The sequence below is a fragment of the Neolamprologus multifasciatus genome, chromosome 22, assembly GCF_963576455.1.
Source record: "Neolamprologus multifasciatus chromosome 22, fNeoMul1.2, whole genome shotgun sequence".
NCBI lineage: Eukaryota > Metazoa > Chordata > Actinopteri > Cichliformes > Cichlidae > Neolamprologus > Neolamprologus multifasciatus.
In genome coordinates this window covers 17,297,550-17,323,907 of record NC_140459.1, presented here as the reverse complement: position 1 = coordinate 17,323,907, position 26,358 = coordinate 17,297,550, and the positions used below count along the sequence as shown (strand labels likewise).

General features: G+C 43.7%; 2 protein-coding genes across 2 annotated transcripts; one reads left to right on the top strand and one right to left on the bottom strand.

The window, feature by feature from the left end:
- The first annotated feature begins 48 nt into the window (after positions 1-48).
- Positions 49-10,865, top strand: stmn2b (stathmin 2b). Its single transcript, XM_085148913.1, has 5 exons — positions 49-224; positions 6,116-6,211; positions 6,326-6,498; positions 7,004-7,195; positions 8,955-10,865. The coding sequence occupies exons 1-5, from the start codon at positions 206-208 to the stop codon at positions 9,012-9,014; spliced, it is 540 nt and encodes a 179-aa protein (XP_085005039.1). The 5' UTR covers positions 49-205; the 3' UTR covers positions 9,015-10,865.
- A 3,710-nt stretch (positions 10,866-14,575) lies between these two features.
- On the bottom strand, positions 14,576-16,123 carry hey1 (hes-related family bHLH transcription factor with YRPW motif 1). Its single transcript, XM_085148912.1, has 5 exons — positions 16,007-16,123; positions 15,815-15,890; positions 15,642-15,725; positions 15,445-15,526; positions 14,576-15,243 (listed from the first exon to the last, which is right to left on the bottom strand). Exons 1-5 carry the CDS (start codon positions 16,090-16,092, stop codon positions 14,576-14,578), a joined length of 996 nt encoding a protein of 331 aa, XP_085005038.1. The 5' UTR covers positions 16,093-16,123.
- Positions 16,124-26,358: the final 10,235 nt, after the last annotated feature.

Genomic DNA, 26,358 nt, shown 5'->3' with positions numbered 1-26,358 from the left:
TTTATTCTGGAGGGGTGCGCACTTCCGCTCATGCCCTCGTTATTGGCCAGCTGCTTGACGCAGCTCGTCACAGACCACCAGGCGCACCGGCAGCCCCCGTCTCTGCTGACTCAGTGCCTTACCAGCAGTCCCTTCACCCCGAGATAGCATCCAGCAACTGACGCACACTCCTCCGGTCAACCCGCCCAGGCACTACCGTACAGAAATGGCTAAGACCGCGATCGGTGAGTTTTGCACTTTATTACGTGTGTGTGTGTGTTTTAGTGACATTACATCGGATTCGCAGTTTGAAGAGGATGAGAGGCAGTGGCGACACCCATGGCACAAAAGGATGCTGAGGGTTGATGGGAGGGAGCGGCCAGACTCCTCCGCAAGTCACTGCTAAATATGTGATGAAGTTGTAAATCTGATGCAGCATTTTGAAGATACATTATTATTATTTAATATTATTTTGGTCTTTAAAAGTCTAATCGATTTTGTCTAATTGTAAATCCAGTTCGGTGTCAATCAGTGAGGGGAGTTTGAGGTTCAGTTTGCCGTGTGAATGACGCATATTTATTTATTCAGCTGAAAGACAAAAAAACATATACATAAATACTCCATAAATGGAAAAGCCGGGCTGTTTTTCCAGCCTGCACAGCATCATCTTGTCGATGCCTGCCTGCCGCACCTGCCTCTTGTTGCCTGACTCAGAGCCGTGCAGCATAATGCAGCGCCAGCGACCCCACCCAACATCTACGGTCCCTTCAAAGCAACCCAGCCGCTCTCCAAGGGTGTGAAATATTTCCCCGTGACAAATCTCATTATTAAAACTGGGCCATCCTATGTAGCTGCGCTGTCTAAAGCCCGCTGAACCAATTTTGTGGTTACCGCCAAAGACGTGAATCAAAGAGAGATAGAGAGGGGGAAGGAAAAAAAAAAAGAAAGAAAGAAAAGGAACTGCTTTGCATTCCAGGGAAGAATTTACAACAAGGGACGAAAATATCAGACACCATTCGTGTTGGCAAGGTTATTGACAGTAACTGTGGCCTTTTATATTTGAGTTTTATGATCGGGCTGCAAATGATGCTTGAAGGCAAACATGACGGCATTTGGCATAAATATTGGGGGTGGGATAAAATGGGATGCATGCTGTGGCAGGTGGAAGGCCTTGTGTCAGTAAATGCATCTCAACATCATTTGGGCATTTTAACCCATCTCCTCTTCAGACCATAAACACTGCATGGGAGCTGCAGGGTTGCTAAAAAAGAAGCCCTACCCACCACTAACGTGTGCGCGTGTGTGTTTGAGGAGAAAAAGAGCAGTGTGTGTGTGGTCAGTCTAGGGGATGGTGTGTTTGTTTTCTGCATGGTTGACATGCTGATGGATGCAGGGGCACGCTGAGGGACAGCGGTAAGGGTCCTCGTGTCTGCACTCAGTGGAACCAGCAACTAAACCCTGGCTGTTACATTTATTCCCCCCTCGTCCTCCCCCTTCTCCTCTTCATCCTTGTCCTCCTACGCCTTCTCTTTTTTCCTCCGTGATTTGAGCTGTGGACAGGCGGACAGGAAGGGATGGGCATGGAGCAGACACTCCGCCATCATGCCAGTCAGCATTCATCGGGTCGCTGAGTTCATGTAGGTTGTGCAGAAGCGCAAGAATAGTCTTAATGTTTCAGAACCAAACTGCTGTTTCACGTTGAAAATTATGCAACTATATGTAAGGACAGAAAGGGATGATAAATGCCACCAGAAACATGCGATTTTGTTGGTTACCTTAAATTCTTGATAGTTTAATATAGATCAGGACCACTCCTGTGTGCTTTAAGGCTTCTAAGCACTCTTCCTGATCCCTATCAGGTCCACTTGTCATATCCAATTAAGTGTGGTTATTCAACTAGCTCCATAAAATCTGTGCACACAACAAAAGCAGCTCGGATAACGGCACATCCCAAATCTCATCTTAACATGTCTCTCAGGTTTGTTTGTCTGTCTCCATGTCTGCCTGCCTGCAAGATCACGCTAAAAACTGCTCTGCGAAAACCTGACGGGGAGGCGGAGCACAGCTAAAAGGAGAAGCCATTAAATTTTGATGCAGAGCCGAGTCACTTTCTTTAAAATTGCGAAATAGGGCACTGGCCTTGGAGGAGGATGCGCTCGCTCTGCCCTTTCCAGTTCATCCTGATTAATCACTCGGCTCCATCGATCTATGCAGCACACTCCCATTACTGGTTCAGATGACTGTTGCTTTTTAAGATAGGCCGAGAGTAAGAGGTGACATCAGTCCAGTGGTGATCCATGATGTGGTCATAAAAATTTACATGCGGGTTAAAGACAGTTCAGACATTTTAACATCCTTTGCAAGTCTGGTTGTTCTCTACAGACTCAAGAGTATCTTATAGACACAACCTCATTATTTTAAACATATATTAGAAACCGAATTTTCTCTTTTAATATTTCCTGGCACAGTATCAGCATATCCACCAGCTTGATTTAAGCAGTTTGTTGATTAATGATAGTATTTGGTGTATGCAGTTAGTTTGGGTTTATATTACAGATATTAGAGCACACTAAATAACTACGTCACAGCCGTACAGCCTGTCATCATCACCTAGGGGAGCAGCATCTACCTACACGTGATTTGTAGACATCCATCACACTGTCAGCTTGGCAAGATGCCTATGATCAGCTTTCAAATGACAACACATTCCATTTTTCCCCACTTTGTATACTGATTGTATAACATAGACACGGTTTCTGTATGTTTACGTGTCCATACCTCTTTCTTTCATTTCCAGGGAACAGTTGTCAGCATTTTTACTGATATTTTCGCGCATTTGAGCACAGACTGTCATGTTTCAAGCAAAAGTGCTAAAACATACTAAAATCGGCTCAGCTGATGATATTGATTGTGGTTGTTAGCTGCAGGCTCATATATTGTTAGCTATTAGAAATTTTCCCTATCTGCCCTTCATCGTCCGGCTGCTCCAATATTTCCCATAATGGCTAATTTTGCTCTTAATAACCTTGTGATTTTATTGCTGATGGGCGATTTGACTGCAAAGGGCTTGTATGTGCTGAACAGGAGCGCCAAACTCGTACTGCTGTGACTCTACAGCACCCAGGAGGGCAGTGGAGATTTGATGCACAGGGTCATATTTTGTAGGGCAAGTTTTGTAGCCAATTTGCTCCTAGTGCTGCTAAGAGTGTCATTTCGTTTGTTTTTCCACCCTGTGTGCCTTTTTACTCAACGTGGCTATCCCATAAATTCTTGTAATGGTGTTTTTTAAGACTGCATGAAGAAGAAGGGAGGAAGAGTGTGGCTGAAGGGGGGGGAAAGGTTCCAGGAAAAATACCAAATAGGGGTGTGGCGGTTTGTGGCAACGCACTCTCTCTGAGGAGATGCTGGGAGCGTGGGTGAAAAAATAGAGAAAGAGAGCGAGAGGGAGAGTGCACCAGCGACAGATGAGACGGAGGCTTGGGGATGCAGAAGGTGCTGGGGAAGAGGGATGCTTACGGGGGTGGAGGTAGTGTGGATATTGATGATCTGCACTCTTTCGGCTGATGGATTGGAAGAGGAAGTGCAGTTTGATGGCTGTGTCTGTGGTTGTGGGACGGGAGGAGCAGCTCTGACTGGTTGGAACCAGCCTGATGGATTGGAGTGGTAGCAGTAAAGTGTTGATGTCCTCGTCTGAAATTACTTCATCTCATCTTAAACTGACATATATCGCTTCAGCACGCCTGAAGCTCTGCCAGAAACCTTTGTTTGGAATGCCGTTGCTAGCCATCTTAATGTTTGTGATCCTCTGGGAATGACCATATTATTACACTGCTTACAGAAGGAATTTTCTCAGGAGGAATACAGTAGCACTTTAATGTTTCTACATAATTGTGACTCTCATATATTTTTGATTATGGAAATGAAAGGGGGGGAATGTGGGTTTCAGACATGGAGAGTTGTTTCAATTCACAGCAAGCGGTTCTTGTCCAACAAAGAGAATCAATTTAATTTAACAGTCATAGAAAAGCAAAAAAAAGTGTTTGCACCTTTATTAATAACCAGGATAGAGCCGCAATCATGGGCGAATTTATCCACTCATCCATCAATACAGATAAAGTCTTCTTTTTTATGTGATATGCTGCTTTTTTCCAGCTAAAATGAGATACCTAACAAGCTCCTCTTAACCAGAGACTTCAGTGATTAACCAATTTGTCAAGAAAATCACCATCGAATTAACAGATTATGAAAAAATCATTAGTTGCAACCAGAACTGCAGAAACTGTAGATCCACAGGGAAAAAAAGGACCCGCCCAGACTCAGCAACCAGTAAAGAGGAATATCTGCTGATCTGCTCCATTAACCCAAATTATCTGCTCCACTGAATTGTTAACTGTCTGAGTCTTCAGCTGTCAAGTGGAGTTGTACGTACGAGAACATGGCTGCTGGGCCTTGACATATACACAGCCCCGTAATGAGCCAGTGACACCCTCCCCCACCCCCACCAGCAGAAATGGTGCAGTCCAGTAATTATGAGTTTAAGTGGCATCCACCTGACTTGGCTCCTTCCATTAAGCTGTCCTGAGGGCAGTCGGCAGTGGAGGGAGCTGATAATCCTTCCGTCTGTGATTTCAGTTTAAGTCAGAAAGGCGTTGGCATCATCGCAGGGCTACACCTCACCACTCGAGTGTTTTCTCACCCTCTCACCCCTTTTCTCTCTCTCTCTCCTTTCATCTCATAGAAATTGTTCTCTTTTCTGTTTCTTTCATCTTCATTCCTATTCTCTCTCTCTCCTTTCTTCCAATAATTCTCGTTTTTTTTTTTATCAGCCTCCCTCCTGCTGTGCTCTTACTCTTTCCCTCTTCCTCCTCGGGGAAGGGGCTAACAAGGCCATCAGAGAATAGCAAGAGCTACATCTGAGAGTTTATCACATTACGGTGGCGTCTGCCCGTCTGCAGGGCAGAAAGTGAGACGCAGGGAGAAGAGAGAGTGAGAAGGGAATGAGAGAAAAGAAGCAGCTTGGATTAATCACACTGTACCACACCACAGAGAAGCTCTTTCACAGTAAATCTAATTTCTGGCGTTGGTACTGTGGCCTTCTGCAAATCATGAATCAATGTGCCACATTTCAGCCCTGAAGGCCTTGTGCTCTGGGTGATGGATTATGCCATACAATGACAGTTGGCATGCAAATCTGCCCCATGAGGCAGTGCACCTTGACAGATGTGCAAACGCAGAATATTTCACAACCTGCAGTGTGTTGCAGATATTTTTGCCTTGCTCTCTGCTGGGATTGCTGCTGAACTTAAAGCACAAATTACAAAGGAGTAGGTGCCAAAAACACAAGAATAATAATAAAAAAAAAGAACAAGGTTACACAAGGTTGTTCTTTTCATACTTTTATTTTCTGTCTGCCCTTCGGAGTATTTGTTCCTCCCTGCAGGGGCGTAGGTTGCCAAACACAGCAACCATGAATTGCTGCCAGCTTCACTTCAGTGTTATTAAGTTTTTGGACTGTAAATGGACTATGGGATGGACAGCCATACTGCTGTGCTATGCTGATAAGCTAAACCAGTGGCTGTTAGCCTCCTCTATCCATAAGCCACAGTCTAAGAAGATAAAAAACCCAAAGATTATCTGGCTTCTAAAATTACCTGAAAACCATGCAACTAATCGCTAATTACCTACAGAAAAGCTGTGGAGCACAAGGGCGTTGGTCTGCCGGCGTTAATAAATAATAGGCCGAAATAAATGCATAGCTAATGATGTGTGGAGAATCCTGTGGGGATGGAAGCATCTTGACTGTTGGGGAAATTGGGTCAAGTAAGGACACATCCGTCATGCTCCCCTCAGTGGAAACAAAAGCCTCAAAATGTCTGCAAAACCCTGAGCAGTTCAGCTGCAGCAGACATCCTTTGATGAAATTTCCTTTTGGACGTCTTGATGAATAATTATCCCTCCAAAAATGTTAATATTTACATCAAAGACCTCCCGTGGAAGTAGAAGTGGGTTACAGATGTTTCATCCTTTTTCTGTGTTACTGGGTTAATATTTTGCCTGTGTGCATGTTAGAGGCGCGGCCCTAAGTGTGCACGATAGCAAAGTAAGCAGAAGTAATATTTCACGTTTGTATCCACAGCTTACAAAGAGAAGATGAAGGAGATTTCAGTTCTCTCGCTCATCTGCTCCTGTCTGTATCCCGAGAGCCGCAAAAATATCATGGGCGACTATGAAGGTAGGGTGGATATAAGCCTCCTGTTTTATCCAAAAGCACCTGAAGGAAGAAAGAAAGGCAGAGAAAAGTGAGAATTGTCTTTCTTTTGTTCCTTTTTGTTGCACACGCATGCAGATATGGACATAAAGCCCATTAACAAGCGCGCCTCAGGCCAGGCCTTTGAGGTCATCCTGAAGCCGACCTCCCCTGTATCTGAAGTGGCCCACTGCATCACCAGTCCCCCAAAGAGGGACATTTCCCTGGAGGATATCCAAAAGAAGCTGGAGGCAGCTGAGGACCGAAGACGGGTAAGGATTTTCCTCCCACAGAGACACAAAAACATCAATGTGCATGTTCACATAAATGTGCATCACATTGGCTGCTGCACCCTCAAGCCTGTCATGAAAACTCGAGGCTGACATCGGCTAATTCCTGCATCCCATTGATTCGAATGTCAATAGAGTGAGTCCAGCACCTGACAAATCCAACAAACCAGCACCAAATCAATCAACCAATCAATATCACTGATTTTTTTTTTTAACTCCGACTACCCAATACTGTCAGGAAAACACACAGTGTACTGTATAAATTATCATACATAGTAAATAATTCATTATAGTTTTAAGAAAGATTAAGCCGGTGAGGAGAGACCTTTTCCTAGATCGTTTTAAACATCTGCATCTGTTGCACCATCTCTGACTCACTCTCAGAGACATAAATCAATGAATGGTCAGATTTCAGTAAATCACATTTAGGAACAAATTTAGGGAGACATCTTCTCTCTTCTTTCTCCTTCTCCTCTTCCTCCTCCAGTGCCAGGAGGCGCATGTGCTTCGAACCTTGGCTGAGAAGCGGGAGCACGAGCGCGACGTGCTGATGAAGGCCATGGAGGAAAACAGCAACTTCAGCCGCATGGCTGAAGAGAAGCTCCAGATGAAAATGGAGCAAATCGAGGAGAACCGGATGGCTTACCTGGCCGCCATGATGGAGCGCCTGCAGGAGAAGGTGAGGAGCAGAGAGAGTCCCATCTGAAAATTATTCTTATTATTATCCGGCTAACAATAAAAATTATGTCACTGTGAGACTTTGCAAACAGGCAAATAAATATTTTAGTTGTTACTTCATATTGTGTATAATACATACTGATGTCAGTGTGAATAAGAAACGGTCATTCTCGTTGTGTTGCTCCAACTACAAAATCCCCAGACAAAATATTGACGGTGTGGCCTCAGAAAAGCGGAGATATCTTAAAGGAAAGCTACCTTGTGTTGTGCTTGTATTCATAAATCTATCACTAAGTCAAAGTAGTATCTGCTATTTTCTGATTAGCACTATGAAAACTTAATAACATTTGTCTTTGCTATAAGAGTCCAAAACAAACAGCTGAACAAACTGAAAGTGACTCTGCCGTTACACACAGTGACATAATTACCATCAATGTTTTATTACAGTTATGACTCTGACAATGAAACAAACCAGTAAAGACAAATGTGTTTTAGAGCTGAAGTACTGGATAATATTCTCATGTTCATAAAGGCAAGAATAAATAGGAACCATATTATTAAGCTAGGCTAATGAATGCTTGTTAGCTGATCACGATCAGCCCCCATTATTCAGTATACAAAAGATACACGTAGCTACTGTGACATCACCCACTGGTCTGAAGCCTCAACAGCCTCTGCCATGTTGTATTTTCTGAAGCTTATCATTAACCCCACCCACACAGGCCTAGAGACCAGTTGGGAACTGCTTGACAACCACCAGTTGCTAAGAAAAAATGTGTATTCCCAACTGGTTGGAAATGGTTGTTGGCAGTTGCTGTAACCAGTGGTTGCTAAGGAAAAATGGTTATTGCCCAATCAGTTGGGGCGTCGATGCAGGAGCTTAATTGCTGTTACTATGTGAAATTGTTTCATAAACAGGTACATGGCGTCCCAGCAAAACCTCTTTGTGATTGCCTTGGCCGCTAGCAGTTTGCTGCAGTTGCCCGTAGTTGCATGGAAGATGCCAATTTGTCTGCAAACACTTGCCAAATACTTGTTAAGCAGCAGTAAAGCACGTCTCTAACAAAGATAACACCACTTTTTGTAACATATTGGTTGGAGTGGTAGGACACAACATCGTGCTTTTTCAAGTTTCATTAGCACTCGGTTATTAGTTAGCAGGCGTTTGCAATCAGTGTCTTCCATGCAGACTACAGGCAATCTGTTAGCTGTCAAAGCAGTCACATGGGTGGGGTTATGGTGCAGCACCCTCTTTGCTCGTGACACCTCTAGCAAACCTGATACTGAATACCTTTTTTTTTTCTTTTTCTTTTTTTTGTCCTGTGTGACTGAGGTCATACTTGGACGATCTAGCTAAGGCTAGCTTGTTTAGCAAGCTCAGGACAGTCACCACCAGTTGGGAGTTAGTTGCTTATTCAGTACTTGTGTTCTCCACCATCATTTTGAAAAGTCTTGCACATTTATCAAGTTATCATTGGCAAACGACAGAATGACATTTAAACTCAAAATTGCCTTTGGGCAGTAGGTCTGGAAATAGATTTTATGCACAAACACACATTCGCACACACATACATGGACTCGAAAGAGGAAAACAATACAAGCCGTGCTGTCACGGCTGGTAAATATAGCAAGAGGGGGAATTAAGTCCAGGGGTCAGCATAGGGAAACTGTTGCTGTGAACAAGGGAAAAAATGTCAGGAAACGGCTGGCAGCAGAGAAAAACGTGACATCCTCAATGTGTGTGTTTATGTTTTTTCTAGGAGAAGCATGCACAGGAGGTGCGCAGGAACAAGGAATTGAGAGAAGCACTGACAGCGTGAGAAACCCCAACTGGTTCCATGTCCCACCTCCACACCCTCCACCGCCTTCCCCAGCCCTGAGGAATGCCCCACCCCGCTCCTTTCCCCACCCGTATCCCACATTTCCCCACCTCTCCACCCCCACCGCCATACTCCCCCCTACACTAGTAAAAAACCACCACAGCCTGAGGTGCCACCCCGACACAGTGGGAGCTTCAAACGGAGTTGGGGGTGGGAAAAATGCAAAAATGATTAAAAACAAAAGAAAGATCAATGTATCCTGTCCACTCTTCCCAAAAAAAAGAATGTTTTCGCTCCGTTTCAAATGAGGGGAAAAGAAAAAAAAATCAAAATTACAAGTGACAGTGGTTTTTGTAAATACTTCCTTTTTTTGTTATATACAGTACGATACAAGCAGCAAAAGTATTGATTGCAGTGTGCCATTTTTATATATAAGTTTCTTCTCCTTGCATATATGGATGTAATAATTTGTTCATTTTCATGTTTACTTTTTTTTGTTCATTTCAGCCTGAGAATGTTTTCTTTTTTAGATTTCTCTTGTGTGATTACAGGCTTAGGTGTTTGTTGTGAGTTTGCCAGCTAGCTGATGGTTGGCGGTGACTGCTTGCGTCCTCACACGGGCCGCATCCTGGCTCAGTTCCCTTTGCCCCTGCAAGTGGCCGCTTACTCATCTGACCCAGCAGATCTGCGAGGCAAAATTAGATCCATCCGGTTTATGCCAGTATTCAATTAGTGAGGAGCAAGTGCAGGAAAGCTGACAGAGGGCAAAGGGGGACAGTTTTGCGTTCATGTGAGGACCGCAAGCCGTCGTCGCACATCCACTCCTGTGAGGTAGGGTAGTGACTGTACCACAGGAGGCCACTTTAGCATTTAATGAGCCCATCCTCATCCTTCTTCCTTCCGTCTGCAAACTCTTCATCTCTCCACATACAACATATATATATATATCTACTGTAAAAGCACTCACTCACATGCTCTCCACACAGGCAACCACAGAGCTCAGGCAGAGCGTGCTAATTTCTGTCCATCTGGCACTGGAAAGCTCATCCCTGACAAATGGCGGGGATGAGCTCTTATATTCCTATACCTCTTATATACCTCTTATATTCCTCTGAAAACAGGCTTCCAGTAACATTTAAATCACATGTTACTGCAACGTACGACACCACTGGGGACAAAGTGCATCCTGAGAATGCTGAAGTGCAAAAACAAAATAATAATAATAATAATAATAATAATAATAATAATAATAATAATAATAAAACCTGCTACTGTGAAGCTTAAGTTGGAGAAAAAAACAAAATAAATCCCAGTTTTCTCCATTTCACAAAGGCTAGAGTAGTCCGCGACATCGCCATCACCTACTGGGAATCATCGCACTTCACTCCAAGACACTTTAAATGCCACTGTAAGGTCAGCACAAGAAAGACTTCTAAGCCATAAAGACAGGTATCACTGCAGCAGTGATTCATGAACACAGTATTTCCATCTGTAAAGGTGTATATGAGTGTGATAAAGTATCCGAATGGTTTGTAACCAGGGGTGTTGAAGCCTGAGGTTGAACCCTGTTGGTCACGCACGCACAGTTGACCCATAGATGTGTGTGTGAGTGTGTGTGTATTTCAGAAACGGCGGGTAGATAAACCAACCCTTGTGCCATGTGATATTGATCCGGTTAAATATAAATAAACACCATTACAGTCAGAAGTTCAGCACAGACAGCGACTCTCCTACCTGCCTCTCTCACTCTCTCTCTTTGTCTCCTCTATCCATTTGTGTGTTTCCCCCTCTCCACATATATCTTTGTGAGCAAGCAGTGGTTAATAAAGATTTGGGGTTCAGTGAACGAAACCGGCTCTCAGAGTGACTTCTTTCCTGCACGCTTGTGTTTCCGGTGGACTATTTTCTTTATGTAACTGAAACAGAATGTCAGGTCAGAACAATACGTGGATAAACACGTCTGTAGGTGAATTATTCAGCTTCATTAACTGTTTGGACTGTACAACAATCACCACCTGGATTTAACTAAGCAAACAGGTATGAGCCTTCCACTGGATAATTACTGCAATGATTAACCTGTTTTGGCTGCCAACAGGTTATTTAACCCTAACCGATGCAGCAATTAGTTTCTCATTTCTTAAACCAGAAGGTGCTAAATATTAACCCGGCATCAAGCAAAGAAAACTACTAAGGAGACTGCTGAAACTGCTAAAGAACTGTACAATGCATTATGAAAATGTGGAAAGACAGAAGTGTGTTAGAGGATACCCACATGCTAAGTGCAAAGGGAACTCAGGGGATTGGGACTAAACAGCTTTTAGATTTAAGAAAACCACTTATCATTGAGGCAAACTGGGAAAAAAACATGCTTTAATTTGGTAGGGAGAATGAAGATAGGACTGGATGTTGAAGGAAAAAGGTCGTGTTCTCAGATGAATTCTGTTCCTGATGAGCGTATGAGGGTAAAAAGAGAGGTGGATAAAGTGGTGCACCCATCGTGCTTAGTGCCCCCAGTACAAGCCTGTGGGGCAGGCTTATAAGCTTGGGTTGCTTCAGTTAGTCCACTCCAGATTCAGCATTAAAAAAATAGATTCTTCCATCAGTGTAGTTTTTCTTCCTCGATGCAGTGAGGATATTGCAAGGTGACAGCGTCAGGATTCATCGGGCTCAGACTGTGAAAGAGTGGTACATGGAGCACGAGACAGACCATTAGCCCCACTGAGACTGGAGAAGTCGTCTGACTCTCTCATCATGAATACAAGATATCAGTGAAAAATTAATACAGCTGTGCAGGAAATAAATGTCATGAGCTTATCAAAATGCTGTGTTTTGTTTTATATACTTTTTAAAATTATTGTTGATTAATTGGCTGTTTTATTTTAAATGTTTATATATAAATAAGTAACAAAAATACTGATTTTTTTAATTGCCATCAAAGATTCTACCTATGTATTATTTTAACATTTATCATGTATTTATTTGTTCTGTAAAACTTAGCATTAGTGTGAGCGAATCAGAGAACAGCTTTATATTGTAAGGTAGACCCTACAATAATACATACAGAGAAAAACCCAACGATCAAATGACCCCTATGAGCATGCACTTTGGCGACAGTGGGAAGGAAAAACTCCCTTTTAACAGGAAGAAACCTTGGGCAGATCCAGACACAGGGAGGGGCGGCCATCTGCCCGACTGGTTGGAGTGAGAGATCAATACCTGAACCAGTTTAAGGCTACTAAAGTAACTTCTCTGGCATTTGTTATGGGCATAGTGCTGCAGTCAGCTGTTTTACACAAACACCAAAGAAAAAGAGACACAAAGTCATAAACATAGATAAAACATTACAGATTAGATGGTACCTAACTACACATAAAATCATGAAGAAAGAAAAAATCACGGCCTCTAATGATGCATTTGATTGAGAGCCTTTTGTTTTTTTAATAACTGTCTGCAGATTTTGAGTTAATGTTGTTATTTGATCACAAAAAAGCATAAAGTGAAAATCTGACATCAGCCCCAGTTATAAAAGGAAAATGAGAGTAATGAGCTTTTCCAGTGGATTAATATAACAGAAAACATTCTAATGCTATTAGAATAGCGTGCATTTTTGCAGTATTGCTTTAACCTAAAAAATATAAGATTTCATTATGCATAATAGGTTTCCTTAACTTCTTTCAGTCCTTTTCCTTGTGAAATATTCCCATTTTGCTGTGATTAACAAAACATCCTTTGCCCACGACGACTTGAAGCACCACTTATGACCAGTTGAGGGCGACAAAAGACAAGCTGTCTTCGCTCCACTTCACTGATCTTGCCTTTCGGCTGCACAGAGAGGCTTACATCACTACCTGGCTCTGCATCATCGTCAGCAAATGGAAGTAGGATGACTAGACAGAAGCGGAGAGAGGCGACAGCAAAGAAATAAAAGAGTCAGAGTTACGCAGGCGACCGGGCCGACTATTTGGGGCACTGTGCTGAGAACAGAAGGTGCAGCTGGTGCAGGCTGAAATGATGGCAAAGAGACAAAAACCTTTGATGCACACTTCCTTTCTCACAGGTTCCTGCTCCCTCTCTCCTTTGACTCCGCCACCCCTCCCATTGCTTTCTTCGCCCTTTTCTCTTCATCTGCTACCCAATACTCCATCCCTCCTTACTTTCCTCCTTCATCCTCTTCCAACCTTTCCTCCCTCCTTTTTCCCTCCTCTAGTTCCCACGGAGCACATGGGGCCAGGCCGGCTGCTATTGTCCAGGATATCCCCTCCTTGTTAATGGTTTCCTGTGCACACACAGAGGACTGCTGAGAGAAACAAGCAGCCTCATCTGATACCAGGCGTCGCCATGTACTGCACACACACACACACACAAACAACTGGAGGCATCAACAAGCAAACACACGTACCATACCACACCAAAGCACATTCACACCACAATGAATAAAATCCAAGCACACTTGAACAAATACGCAGGTGATTTATCAGAACTCTTTTTTTTATTGCAAGGAGCTTGTCGTTACCACCAGCAAGACCTTTGAAAAGCAGGCAAATCTGATTTGTCAGCGCTTGCTTGTGTTTTGTACAACCATGAAATGCACACAGTCACAGTGAGGTTTGCTAGGAGACACCAAAACATCACCTGGAAATAAAGCAATTGCATTTAGAAATTTGTCTACAGGCTTTGGAAATGTAATTATTTTATTTACTTTTCATTTACTACAACTGTTCTTACAGACGGAGATGAGCTTCCTGTTGGTAACTTCTGATTCTAAACGCTGATACAAAAAAACTTTTGAGACTAGGTGATAAGAAGAAAAAAAAAGCCTAACATCTTTTACATTAGGAAGAAGCGGGAACTTTGCTATAGCTGTTAAAAAGCTGTTAATCAGTCGATTGTTAAGGACAGGATTTACTGAAGAGAGGAAGTTTAAGTTGAGGGAAGCGAGTTTAAATAACAACGCTTTACATGAACACTGGAGGCTGTGGGTAAATCACATTTAGCTTTGTTTTAACCAAGCTGGTAGCTGACGTCTGCTCCCACTATCAGTCAGACGAGCACCTGGTTTTGGTTATTCCACCCCATAAAATGTTGTAAATAGGGGGTGACTCTCAATCCCCTGTAACTGTGGTACCAACACCCGAGTTCCAGGGTGAAAGTGTCCCCCCCCTTTCACCCAGGAACTCGACAGGCGGGGGCTGCTTGACCATCTGGAAAAGCCATTCCTGATAGACTGACTACAGTGGGTGAAACTTCTAAAAGGGGTGGGCAGGAACAGAGATCAATCAACATAGTAAATCACACTTGTTGCTTTTTAGTCACGGTCTCCCTCGTCACTGATTTTTTCTTCTCTTCTATACAAAGAACAAAAAAAAAAAAAAAAAAACATTACAGATGATTAAAAAAAAAAACTATAACTAGGTATATCCTCTGTGGGATGTCATCATCATCATCACCATCATAGAAAAAAATAGCACTTTCTTAGCAGGAAAATAAAGAATTTGAGTCCTTTAGTCCAGCTCAGCTGGGAAGTGAGTCGAGTCTGTACGCAGGTTGAGTTTTCATTTTAGTCAGAAAGCTCCTATCTCCATACCCCAGGGTCTGTAGGGTTTGGCCACGCTGGAGTTCTGGGTCGGGGGGCTGATGGCAGTGGTGGGTGAGATGAGGGGGAAGGTGCTGAAGGTGAAGGGGAACGCCGAGAGAGAGGAGAGGAGTGGAGGGGAGAGCTTGGAGGCCGACGAGGGGACCAGAGCAGGATGCAGGACGGTGGTGGGAGCGGCAGTGGTGGAGGGAATCCTGATCTGACCTTGATCGGAGTGTGGGGTGACGCTGCCGCTGCGCCTGCCCGGGATGTGAGTCTCTGCAACCAGCGCGGAGGATGACGGCGAGGAGGAGGACGGCGATGAATTGGAGGTGGATGACAGAGGAGTTTGTGGGCTGCTGGTGGTGCTGCGGGGTAGAGGTGCCAGCTGTGCACCCTGTTGGTGCTGGAGGAGGAGGGGGTGTGTGAGGTGGGCAGCGGGGGATCCGAAAGCAGAACCCCACGCCAGGTGACTCAGGCCGGAGTGAGCCTCACGCTGACTGGCGTAGTTGTTGAGGTGGGAGACTAGACGGATCCGCAGAGGGTCTGCGCTGTCTAAGCCTTCGATTATGCTCAGATAACGAGCCGTCTCAGCCAGGCACTCCCTGAAACCCAAACCACGGTAGTCCATCGCGAGGGCGTGGGCGTCAAAGTAACCTGAAGAAGACAGTAAATTAGATTCTATAACCACCAACTCCTCTGAACTTTAAAAAAGAAACTGTTATGAACCACTGAGCCCTTGCTTTTGGGATAATGACATATCAATCACACAAAAAAAAAGAGACTAATTCCACTGCTGATCTGGCCAGACCAGCTATGTGTGCCTCATTTAAACATATTTAAAATTAATAAGCGTACCTTTGCCTCCAGCAGCATGAAGCATCTTCAGATGATCAACAGTCATCTGCAAAATCTCTGCTTTCTCCAGCTTGGCTGAACCCTTCAGGGATGAAAGAAAATGGAAAAGATAAGATTTTAACAATCCAACAGATTTTAGGTAAACAGTGAGCTTTCCTGAGTGTTAACTGCTCATTAAGCTGGGAGACTTTGCGTACTTGTTTCTCGTAGGCGCTGGGAACCAGCCTGCGGAGCTCGCTGAGGCTGTTATTGATTCTGTCACGGCGTCGCTTCTCAATAATCTGAGAAAAGATCATTAAAGATTAGAGATGAGACCTGCTAAATGTGACATTTGGTGACAAACAAGGTCAAGAAAGATAAATTCACTTACTCCTCGACGCCTTTTCCTCGCCTGCACCTGAGTGGACGTTGAGGGAGACATGGAGCCGAGAGGGGAGCTCATATTCCTGAAAGAAGGTGGAACGGGGAGGTCTGGTCAATATCCGCACAGTGAAATTTTACAGATATTCACAAACTTGAACCACTTTAGAGGAAGGAAACACTTCAGGGCCAAATGACTTACCCATTCTCATCTGCGCTCTCCTTCTCCACCTCAATAGTTTCATCCAGCTCGCTCTCCGAGGAGCTAAAATCGTGATTCCTCTTCATTTTGATTCGTGCGCAGTAGTTCCTTCAGTGGGTCAACTTTGTGAGCCAAACTCGCTTCTGCCCAGGTTTGCCCGGAGCGCCTCTGTTTGAAGCGCTCAGCTTTCCCACGGTGTCATTTCAACGGTGCGTCGGGCAACAGGGGCGGTGACCGGCGCCAAATCAGCCAATCACAAAGCTGTCTCGGGTTTGAGAGACAGCAGTTAGCCCAAGCACGTCTTCGTGCGCTTTGAGGGCTGGGGGAGAGTTAAGATCTCCCACTCTGAGGCTGTTTCGATGCCCTGAAAAACCTTCAATACTTTTCACCTGTAACGGAAGCTTATGTAAAACAGAGCGGTGGGTCATGACTTATGAGCGTACATTTTAATGACCATGACTGCGACTTTTACTTTTCACAATAAACAAAACTTTAAACCTTTTGTGTATTTTAAAAACTGAATTTATTTATTTAATTAATTTTTGAAGTTTAGTGATGTAAATGTGCCTGTGAACGTCTGTTGTTTAAGTGTGCTATAGGCTATAAATTAAACAGACGTGACTGACAACATAAAAAGGTTCAGATATTTTTCATAGTGCATGTTTCGGATATATTTTATATCGTAGAACAGTTCAGTCTGCTAAATATTGAAGATGTGGGCCACCCTGCACTGGGACTACAGATTGAAATCAGCAGTTTAGTTATAATCTTTACATTTAATATGTTTGTTACACTGATGTCCATTAACACACGTTGTCCCTGTTGAATCATTTTAATAATACTTTTTCTTTAAGACCACAGAAAGCCTTTGTTACCACTTTATGTTCCCCATCTTAAATTATTTTAATGCTTTTTTCTTTTCATTCGGCGTCTTTTTTCTGAAATCACAGCTGAGTTTTTAAAGAAAAACAGGTTTCACGACGTGATTTGGGATTTTTTCCCCCTCAATTTGACAGAGTGACTGAGCTTCCCAAACACGGAGGATCTTTGGAAAACTTTGACATCGGTCCAATGGACTTTCGGTCCATGACTGTCCACCCCCCGCCCCCAACCACCCTGCTCCCGCGAGTCCGCCCCCTCCTCCCCCGTGTGTGTCCCCGGTGGCGATGAGGAGTGGCTGGCCGGCTGTCAGCACGCGCTGGCCGTGGGAAAGTTCCCTAACCGGCGCTGATAACCAATCAGAGGCCGACGGCCGGCTCCAGCTCTGGAATGAATGGAGCAATTGGTCGGGGCGACGGGCGGTCTGCGAGCGAGCGTGTGAACCTGTAATCCAATACTAACTCAGCCCGGGAGGAGAGACAGGGAGCGCTGCCGCAACCAGAGGAAGCCACCAAGTCTAATCTTACCCCACAGAGAGACCTCATGCACGGTAAAGACTCCGTGGGCACTTCAAGGGCTTGTGAGAGCAGTCAGCGAGAGGCCCGTAATGCAATCAAAGCGGTTTGTCCGCTCTCCCTGGAGTTTCCATATCATCACCAGCGCACGACTGATGGCTCCTATAATGGTCACACTCCCCAAATAATTTGACAAGAGCTGCTGCTGTGTGTTTGTATATGCGTGCAGCACTCATGTAATGCATATGGAGCTGGAGCCCCTCAGGCGACGGTCTCCTGCAGGGACCGGTCTGCGGCATATTTAAATGACAGTGCGGTGTTTTAAAGAATAGCGCACAGTGATAGACATGAAAAACGCCTGAATCATTAACAGTATATAAGTAATCATCTCTCTCATAGGCTGCAGTGGCTTTTCACTTCTATTTCATTTCATTTGAGGAACATATTAAAGCCAAATTTTACTCCACGGTTTTATTGTTGTTCACATTTAACACCTCTTTCTAATAGTCTGTAAAGGGCATTAATTAAAATGACACCACCTCAGTTTACATTAGGTCTAACCTGCCTGGTATAGTGTTAAACTCCTCAGCTATTAATGTTTCTGAGGCCTGATAATGATCCAGTATAATGGTTATCAAAGATGGGGCTCAATTTATTTAATGAGTATTTTTTCTCAGTATTTTACAAAATGAGTCTGTTGTGACATCGAAGTCTGGTGATATAAGAGTTACAGCAGAGAAACAGAAAAGAACTAAGTTTATTTTGCATTCAGCAAAAAAGTGAAAATAAATCTGTCGACCAAAACAGGCGAATCACAAAAGAGCTATTTGTTTAAAAAAAAAAAAGTTGCAGCGCCTTTGATCATTTCTGAGTAAACCATATTACATTTAATAAAAGCTTACCTATAATTAACAGAGTAAACAAAGAACAACCTGACGTAAAATTAAATAATAAATAATAAAAGATTAAAAATAATAAATTATGAAAAAGCACACTCCCACTGCCCAGTTTGCTCACTTTAAACACGATGATGTAATGTTTATGTTTCACTGCATTTATAAGATAATCCTCAAAGACTCCTGTGTGTGATGTCACTGCAGAGGTACAGCTGGAATTATGGGAACAAACTGGTGACAAACTGACATTTTTATCCCAGCTCGCGTTAAAAAAAAGAGAAGCCAAAATTGTCACTGAAGGCAGTTTCATTTAATGCATCCTGCGAAATATCTGCACCAGGCAGCAACAATGAAGGGCTATGAATAAAGCGAGGAAATGTGCTCTGTGAGGATGTAATGAGGAAACATAAAACCTCAATTCATCAGACTTTTTAAACATTTATTGTGATATATAAGAACGTAGTGCACCTCCACTCATTCTCCGAGGGGCTGTGGGATTGTCGTTTTAATCTTACGCTAATAAAGAGCAACTGAAAAATCAGTCATTAGGAGCATGCCTGCACAGACACACACACACGCACAGACACACACACACACGCACTCAGAGTAATATGGAGATCCTTATCAGTGGGAGCCGAAGGCAACCCGAGGCGTAATAGTCATCTCAGAGAGAAGGCCTGCCTTGTTTGGTTTATATGAATGAGAGGAAGCACTTAGGGCTGTTTTCATCTTATTGTTGTTGTACAAGGCTACGCTTATATCAGCACACACACTCACACACACACAGACAAGGTACAACCTTTTGCTGAGCTGATCAGCGGTGAGCTGGTGCCTGTGTGAGTGTGTGTGTTGGGAGTTGCGTTCACACACGTTCCGAGTGCATGCAACCTGAAGCTTTTGTCACAATAAACACAGGTGTGCGTCCACATTAGTTTCTGACTCTGTGTGTGTGTGTGTTTGTGTATTGAGTGTGGAGGGAGGAGGAGGTGGAGGCGGGGGGTGTGAGCCCTCTTGTTGTATTTCAAGTTCACCCAGAGTTCCCACGCTGTTATTTTCTGCCCGGCTGTCTTTGTTCTACCGGTCTCATCACATGTTGTGATTAGTAGGGCCTTTCAGAGGCCGCCCTTTGAAGGTGAGGGCCCGTAACACCACATCATCAAATCCACCCCTCCTCCCCCCCTTCCCCACAGCCGCCCTCCTCTTCTCCCGCCGCGGATCAGGCCACCAAATCGAATGAAACTCGGGCCCAGAACTCGGTGACGGCTCACCTACGTTGCCCTTTCTGTCTCGTATTCGCTTCTTTTCTCATTTCAAGTCTAATTTCCTGTTTTCACATATTTTCCTCCATCTCCTTTTCTCCAATCATAGCCCCGTTTTGCATGTCCTCTCCCTCAGACAGTCATTTGGTCTCTGCAAACGCTGCAGAGCTGCCAAATCCTCTCAAACGGCGAATATCGATGCACGTGGTGTGAGCTCAGTTCAAAATGTGAAACTTTAAAGCACTGATTTAGAAATTAACTTCTTGATTCCACGTCCTCTGCTTCTTCTACTGTACAATCATAAAGGGTTTTGAATTCCAGTTTATTAGTAAGCCACAAGGGTTTTTTTTCCTCTTTTTTTGGGCTGCAATTACATATAATCAGTGCAGACATAAATTGAGTCTAGACTGTCTTACCAGAAGGAAATGTTTGAGGTATTTGTGCACATTCGGGCTTTGAAGTTGTTTTAAAGGGAGATTTCACCAACAAATTCAGCTTGGTGCTGCATGCCGCCTGTATTTTCTGCATTACGCTACTTCGGCTGTAGATATTTATACAATGGTCCACATGTCATCGGGTTTTTAGTTGTATTGGTTTATTTAGATGTGACTTCCTGAACAGAGCTTATGTGGCTGGGAGCGTAAATCAAGCAGGACTGCAGCGCTGACAGACTGACTTTGATGAATGATGCTGAACTCGCATTCAGGAACTCTCGGTTACTCCTTAACAAAACAAAGTCACGAAAAACTGTTAATGTGCTAAAGTCTTCCCGATGTTCTGCTCGAACTTTGCCAGCAGATGCAACGGTGAAGGTGAGGTCTGTTTCCCACTAATTATATTAATGCGCACAAAAGTCATAAACACAATTAATTAACAAGGTTGAGTATGAAACAGTCGCGCTATTCGAAAAGGGACAAACTAAGATTACAAAGAAATCTCATCAGGTTTTGAGGAATTTACAAAAATATAAAATAAGAATCTCCTTTAAATCATAAAGCCGCAACAAATCATCACTTCTTAATTTAATTTCAAGCTGCTCATCATCTTCTCCTTTTGGGAAAAAGAATAAAAATAAAATCCTGACTCACTCAGCTCGTGGCTAATAATTTAATCTGCATGTCTTCTCTATCTCATCCCATCCCTGCGTTTATAAAGCCCTAAAATAAGCTTCATGAGTGGGAAGGTCCTGAGAAGAAACAGAGGAGCGATTGTTCTCGTAGGATTACTGGTTGTCTTGACTTGAGTCACTGGAAGTGCTGAAAACATATTTAAAGCCTTAAAATGAAATAAATACAAATGTTAAAAGATACACATACAATGTAACTTTACTAAGAGGAAGCAATCCCTCAACTAAGGCTGTGTCCTTGGAGTCAGCTTGAGTATTCAGAATGAATTTCTGTATAAAACTGTTGCTACCTAATGAACTTCCCTGTTTATCTTTTAAACGTGCTCCTCCTAGAGACCTCCCGCCATTACTGTAAAGTGAGCATTCCCCAACCAAGTTATGGACGGGAACTGGCTGTGGCTCAGTGAAATTAGTCACACAGAAGGTGCATCACCAAAAAGCTCTCAGTGATTGCTTTGGTTGCTATCAGATTGCTCCAGCAACCTGCTAGCAACTAAATCAATCTCAAAGCTTTAGGTGTGGCACCGTATACCAGTTTCACACAAGATCCTGCCAGCAACTTCCAGAAACCGCTCATAACCCATTTGCAGAATACGCAATTTCACTGGCTGGGCTTGAGGTCTGCCTGACTGGAGCTGTGAAAATCAATCTCCCAAACTGTCAGTGAATACATCTTTTCTACCCAGTGGCAAATGGTTGCCAGACGGTTGTTGAAATGTCTAAAGATTGATGTGACTGAGGCCTTAGTGTCCCTTTGTTCAAAATGGAAATGACATAAATCCATGAGGCAGGATATAGCCTGGATGATCTAACACAGAAACAGAAAAAACCCAAAATTTTATTGTACATGCGCAATGACAATAAAAGACTATTCTATTTTAATGTAAATTAGACACAAAAAGTAAAACAAAAATGCAAAAGATTAATTTTAAGACAGTTTCAGGAAATTTCTGAAAAACATAAATTTTTTGCACCGTACAAATATTTTTGAAAGCAAATTCATTTTTTCAAAACAATATTTCCTTTACAAGCTAAACTGCTGGATGCACCATGCTGTTCTGAATCAGAAGTTTGTCTAAGCTGCGTACTCGACTATGACTTCCATTGGCGATGTCACAAAATCCTGCTTACATATCCCTTAAATGCCGGTGTTATTCTTTCCTCATTCGCAAGTACACGAAGGTCTGCTGTGGTCCGCGGGATGTAAGGTTGTGTCACAGCTGCACATGAGCTGGACAGCAAGACTGGATGCTGAATCTGAGACTGTGGGGGAAAAAAGTCACTCGCTACCCACATCTCTATAATTTATCTTTAAAATTATATAAAGGAAATGAAATTGAAATAATTCAGGAATGGAACTTGGCCGCGTGACACATCCTCAAAGCAGCCTGGAGAGCAGTATGAGAACACCTCGGTGTCTGTGCAAGAAAGGCTTACAGGAGCCTTAAACCCAAACTTTATGTGTGCCAGAGAAACCCTCAACAGATGACAGCTGCAAACTTTATACGTTCATAATTCTGAATGGAGCTCAAGCATCCAAAAAAGTGGAGCTCTAACCTGCAGGACTTCTAGGTAAAACTAAGTGATAAAGTTTCTGAAGGTGTGCCCCTCACTGACTCAGAGCTGAGGATCTGCGGCGTCTGCACATTAGCCACAGACAGATGTTCATCCGCTCGAAACAATGCGTGGAGCTGCTCTCTGGTGAAGCCCTGCAGAGGGTGAGCCTTGTTATTGTTTATAAATAGAGCTGCGCGGAGCTCTGAGGAAGGCTAACTTTGTTTCTCCTGACAGGGAGAGGAAGCAACGGCTAATTCTGCTCCAGACATGTATGACACCCGACTATTGTCCCTTAGCGAGACAGGGGGTGAGAGCGAGAGAGACATTGTTAATGAATGTGAGTGTCTTTAAGAGGGTGGGCTGTTTGTAAGCCAGGGGTGAGGGCTGTGTGAGTGTGTGTGAAACCCTGGCATTGTCTTTCAGGAGGGTGGGGGGTTTGAACGTGGTCGCATTGTTTGTGCGTGTCAATCATTGTTAGTTGCCCTGTGAGTCTTGTTGACGGGCACTCTCGTTCACCCCTCTTGACTCGTATTCTTCTCCCCTTTCCACAACGCACAACGCATCAGTCAGCGTGTGTGCGGATTGAGGAAGTGAAGGATGTGTCAAAGTTGACCCACTGACACTCATCACTGTCTTGCTTCCCCATGGGAAGCGTTGGAGGGCCTCCCACACTCTCTCTGTCACACACACAGAAACCGAAACACACAGAAGGAGAGAAAAACAGAAAATTTCGTCTTTCTTAGAAATTGTTCTTGAGGTCCATAAGATTGATTGTCTCTCAATCTGAATAAACGCTTGTTTCAGATGTCGGTTTCTTTGGTTGCTTTAAACACCCACAGCACTCGTAGAGCAACATACTGAGCATTGCTGTGCAGCATCATTCATTTATATTATTACCTTATTTATGCGCTTAGTTCCAGGAGTTTTTGGACATTAAAATATAATTTTTTTGTAACTTTGATTCAGTAGATTTGAAATCACATGATTAATATGGGGTTCAGGTTGACTGAACAAAAGCAGCTGGGTAGTTGACTTTTTTATCTGTTTTGTTTTGTTTCCCTGGAATACTCAGTTTGAGGTCCAAAGTCATGTCGATGCAAGTGAGGGAGGCTATCATTAGGCTGGAAATAGCAGCATGATAGCAAAAGCTTTAGGAGTGGCCAACTTAACAATCTGGTTCATTCCTAAAAAGAATGAATGAACAGGCCAGCTAAGCAACACCGAGAGGCCTCGAAAACCACAGAAGACAACTAGACAAGATGACAGAATCTTTTTCCATGTTTGAGACAAAACAGCTTCGCAACGTCTCACCAAGTCAAGCACACGCTCAAGGAGGTAGATGTATCATTGTCAAAGTCTACAAACATCCAAAAGAGCATGAAGAAAACATTTGGACAGATGAAACCAAGATGAACTTGTACCAGAATGATGGAAGAAGAGAGAAGCAGCTCAGTATGCGAAGCAAACCACATCATCTGTCAAACATGGTGGAGGCAGTGTTATGGTATTGGCATATAGAAGTTGCTGGAGGAACTCTGAAGTGTACAGAACTGTATGCTGTGCTCAGATTCAGCCAAAGTCTGCAAAAAGTCATGTCAGCCACCTGATCTCAGTCCAGTAGATTTACTGAGGACAAAACTGAAGCCAAACAAGCTGAAGGTGGCTTCAGTAAAAGTCTAGCAGAGCATCTCAAAGGGGGAAACACAGCGTTTGATGTTGTTCATGGGTTCTAGACTTTAAGCAGTCTGTGATTTTTACCCAAGTATTTTAAAAAAACAACAACAATATATTAAAATATTGTGGTGCATTTGTTTCCAGAAAACTTTCTACTCATACTCACTTATAGTGTTAAGTGCACTGGTTGGGGGCTTTTTTCTGCTGTAAATAAATACATACTTGATGTTAGTGAATATGCGCCAACATTTATATACATAGACATTAGCAAGGGGTGGACTCACATGATGAGCATAGCAGTGACAACGCAGCCGGAGAGTCTGTGACATACACATATCCACTAACCCACTGCTCTTCCCATGCAGCCCATCATCGTTCCTATTACAGCCAAACAAAGAATTCAAGACAGGCCGAAATTCAGGTATTATATACTGATGTCTGCAAGCGGAGTACAAAGTGTAAAAGTCAGCAAAAGATTTCACAGATGACTCTAAACATGTATTTTTGTCTCCTTATCCTCCTAGTAAGTGATTGATATTTGTGCATTAAGTCTATGTACTCTACACTTTTAAACTTGTATGTGGTGTTGCTCTCATTTTTACAGCAAGAACTAGTTGCTGGTGGTTTTCCTCTCTTCCAGTGAATCTGAAAAATGAAGGCGGAAGAAGGAATAGCTGGAAATGTACAAGAGGAAATGGAAGCACGAAATTCCAAGTTGAAACTTTCCCCATAGTCATGATAGGAGGATCGGTCTTATTGTTAGTGCAATTGTTGGAAAAGTACAAATACAGCAACAATTCTTCTAAGAAATAGAAAACATGTAGGATATTCACTTGATTCAAGTAGTGAGTCTGTTTTAGAAAGAGTTCCCGGAGAGCCTGAATGTGAAGGCACCTGCCTCAGATCGGGAGCTGGTGGACATATGTTACAAGGATCAAGTTTTTTTGCTCAGGAAACACAGACAACCTGAACACACCCCTTCATCTGCAGCTCTCTGATGTTCTAGCTGGTGCTCTAATCCTCAGTCTGGAACATTTGATATCTAAATTCAACAGGTGGGTGGGATGAAGAACTCCGTATATTTGACTCCCATTTGTTGCATCCTGTCAAGTCAAATCAAAAAGTACCTGCTGGTCACAATCGGCGCTGTGTGACTTTAATCTGGAGACAAGATGGGAAGTGGAGCGGCTGGGGTTTTTTTCTTGGGGGGGGGGGGGAGTGGGTTGGGTGTGACTCATGTCTGGAATCAGTGAAACTCCTGGTGGGTGGTCACTGTGAGAGGAGACAGTGAGAAAGAAAGTCGAAGAGAACAAAGGCAGTTATTTAACTTTCATCTCGGCCTGAGGTGATTATTCGCTTTGAGTTTGACCCGGTCACACTTTCAAACGGGCCCCGTGCCCTTGGCAGACAGTTAATCTTGACCTGTTTTGACATTTCATACACTGTGGTAGCTATATATATTATAGGAATACGTATGACAGCTGAGATCAGAGAAAGGACAGGCTGCTAGCATGTGACAGAAGTCAGGAGTAGCCTGAGAAGTTTATTGTTTGTGGCTGGATATGACTAAGATCTCATCCCCTGATGTGGCTGACATGAAGGTATGTTGAAATGTGAGGCGGTGAACAACACTGGCTTTCACACATTTCACACACACACACACACACTCGCACACACTCCTAATGCACACAGACTTCTAATCACTCATTTCTACTCGCTAATTCGATAACAAGCTCGAACAGTCGAAACATGTTTTAACGTTTGACATTTGACCCCGGGATGAGAAAGCGAGAGAACTAAATGGGCCTCCTCCTGTATGTTGGCAGTGTTTGGATGGAGCAATGGAGCAGAGCCCCCCTGCCTTCTCCTGCTGTAGCGAGGGGTTGCTGGTCCTCTGACCCCCCATAATGATGGAGGGTCAGGAGTCAGGCTGTGTGAAGAAATCGTCTGGGTCTGCAGACCGCGTGAGCAGCGCCTGGGAACCGGAGCTCACTGTGCGATCCTGTGAAATTGATCTCTCCAGAGGGGGCCGGCGGTGTGTAGTTATTTGTGTTGTGGTTGTGTGTTATGTGTGTAGGAGGGGAGCGACTGCGACAGGAGGCACGCCAACGGAAATGGTAGATCCCAGCGGTTGGGCGGTTGGGCTGTTGTGCTGCGACCAGGGAGTGCTGTCTGCCTGCCTTTCAGCATCATCAGGGGAGAGCGAAGGGAAAAGACTCAGCTGAGATGACTCAACCCATCACTGGCAATAAAGAGAAAGAGAAATATATGAAGGGGCTCCTTATGCTTTTTTATGCCGGACACCTTTCCTGACGCATCCCCAAAGATCCCTAAACCAGGGATCTTTTGGTTGCTAGGTGAATGTGTAAATCATACCCCGTCATGCGTTTGGCATTATCGGCACATTTCTATTACACTTGATGGTGTAGGTGTGATTAAAGCTTAT